This window comes from Penaeus monodon, chromosome 30 (assembly GCF_015228065.2).
Source record: "Penaeus monodon isolate SGIC_2016 chromosome 30, NSTDA_Pmon_1, whole genome shotgun sequence".
Lineage (NCBI taxonomy): Eukaryota > Metazoa > Arthropoda > Malacostraca > Decapoda > Penaeidae > Penaeus > Penaeus monodon.
Genome location: NC_051415.1, coordinates 15481002 through 15482385, shown reverse-complemented (window position 1 = coordinate 15482385; position 1384 = coordinate 15481002). Strand labels below are relative to the sequence as shown.

The following is a 1384-nucleotide window of genomic DNA, read 5'->3' as shown; positions in this document are numbered from 1 at the left end:
CATATATAATTCTGTTGTCTTGGTGTTGTATATATAAACAAATTCAGTCCGTATCATATTTAAAATATTTTTTTTACATATGCAAGGTGTATATGCTATGTCTGCATTTGGCGTAAATAGAGATTTATAAGTGGAAACTAATAAAAGATGATTCACTGAAGTTTTCCCGGAAAATAGTCAGATAAATATGTTTATATTAGTTTGGAGAGGTGTTTGCGCTGAAGGAAGACTGAATGTATAATTAGGGATGTTAAGTATAAGTAATAACTAATTAATTCTCGATATATCTGTTTAACCTATGAGGTATTTAAACTAACCAGTGAAAGATCTTATAATGCGTATTTTCGGCAAACAGAAGTTAAAAGAACAATTTCTCTACAAGGGATGATATATACAAATGAAAGAAAATGGATTAATCCTAGGTACATTAGAAAACTGCAATACCCCATTTGCCTTCGTGTTCGCTCTCTTACCAGTGAAGATAGTCTCGGCATTTCCCTGCTCGATCTGGCGTCGTTGTTCCAATAAGTACTGGTACATGAGGTCGAAGTTGCGGTCGGGGTTGTCCAGGTTGGCTTTGTGTTCCTGGATCAGCTTTTCGAAATACTCAAGGCGATGTTTCACGTTGTAACCGACCTTGAAGGCTTTCGGCTTCAGGAATGTGCCGATAAATCTGTAGGAAACATGCAGGGAATTATTAGAATGTTAGATTTTGGGGGAGAGCCTTCCGACAAGAAACATTAGGATTCCTCTAAGAGTTTAAAGGATATATAACGTCATGCCCCAACGCGATTTCAGAGGTTTAGGCAATGAGTAGTAAAAATAAAGTAATTAGCAATAAAAGTAACATAAAAGGATAGAAACGTAAATAAAACCGATCTGTTGACAGGATTATCAAGAAGATGCATTGTTCCACCTGCGTAAATAAAAAGATATGAATATATAAAAGTTAATCCAATCGACCTGTAAAGGATATAAATCTAAATACAGTCGACCCATAAGAGATATAAACGTAAACACAATCGCCCCGTAAGATATAAAGATAAATACAATGGGCCTGTAATCCACCACATACTGGATCATCGGCGTGTAGTTCAAGAAGCCGCCTTGTTCGACCAGCGTGAGAGACATCTCGAGCGAATCGACGATCCAGCGGAGGTTTTTGTCGCCCATCGGGAACCGCTCACCCACGAACATGTGCCACACGATGTTGAGGACGGAGGTGGCCAGGTCGTAGTGCAGGTTGTAGGGCTGGCCGACCCTTTTCTGGCGGAGGGATAAACGAGCTCGTTTAAGGGCTAATGGCTGCGCAGTTTGTAAGACGGTTTCGCTTTTTTCAGATTTGAGTGTGCGAGCATTTTTTTCTTCTTCTTCTTGATTGACT

General features: G+C 39.3%; 1 protein-coding gene across 1 annotated transcript in view; it reads right to left on the bottom strand.

Moving 5' to 3' along the window:
- The window catches only part of LOC119592555 (cytochrome P450 2U1-like), an 18529-nt gene that overhangs the window by 7524 nt on the left and 9621 nt on the right, over nt 1-1384 (bottom strand). The window contains exons 5-6 of the mRNA XM_037941424.1: nt 1076-1266; nt 474-673 (exon numbers count right to left, since the gene is read on the bottom strand). Of these exons, the coding sequence (XP_037797352.1) occupies nt 474-673; nt 1076-1266 (391 nt within the window). The remainder of the gene's footprint in view (nt 1-473; nt 674-1075; nt 1267-1384) is intronic.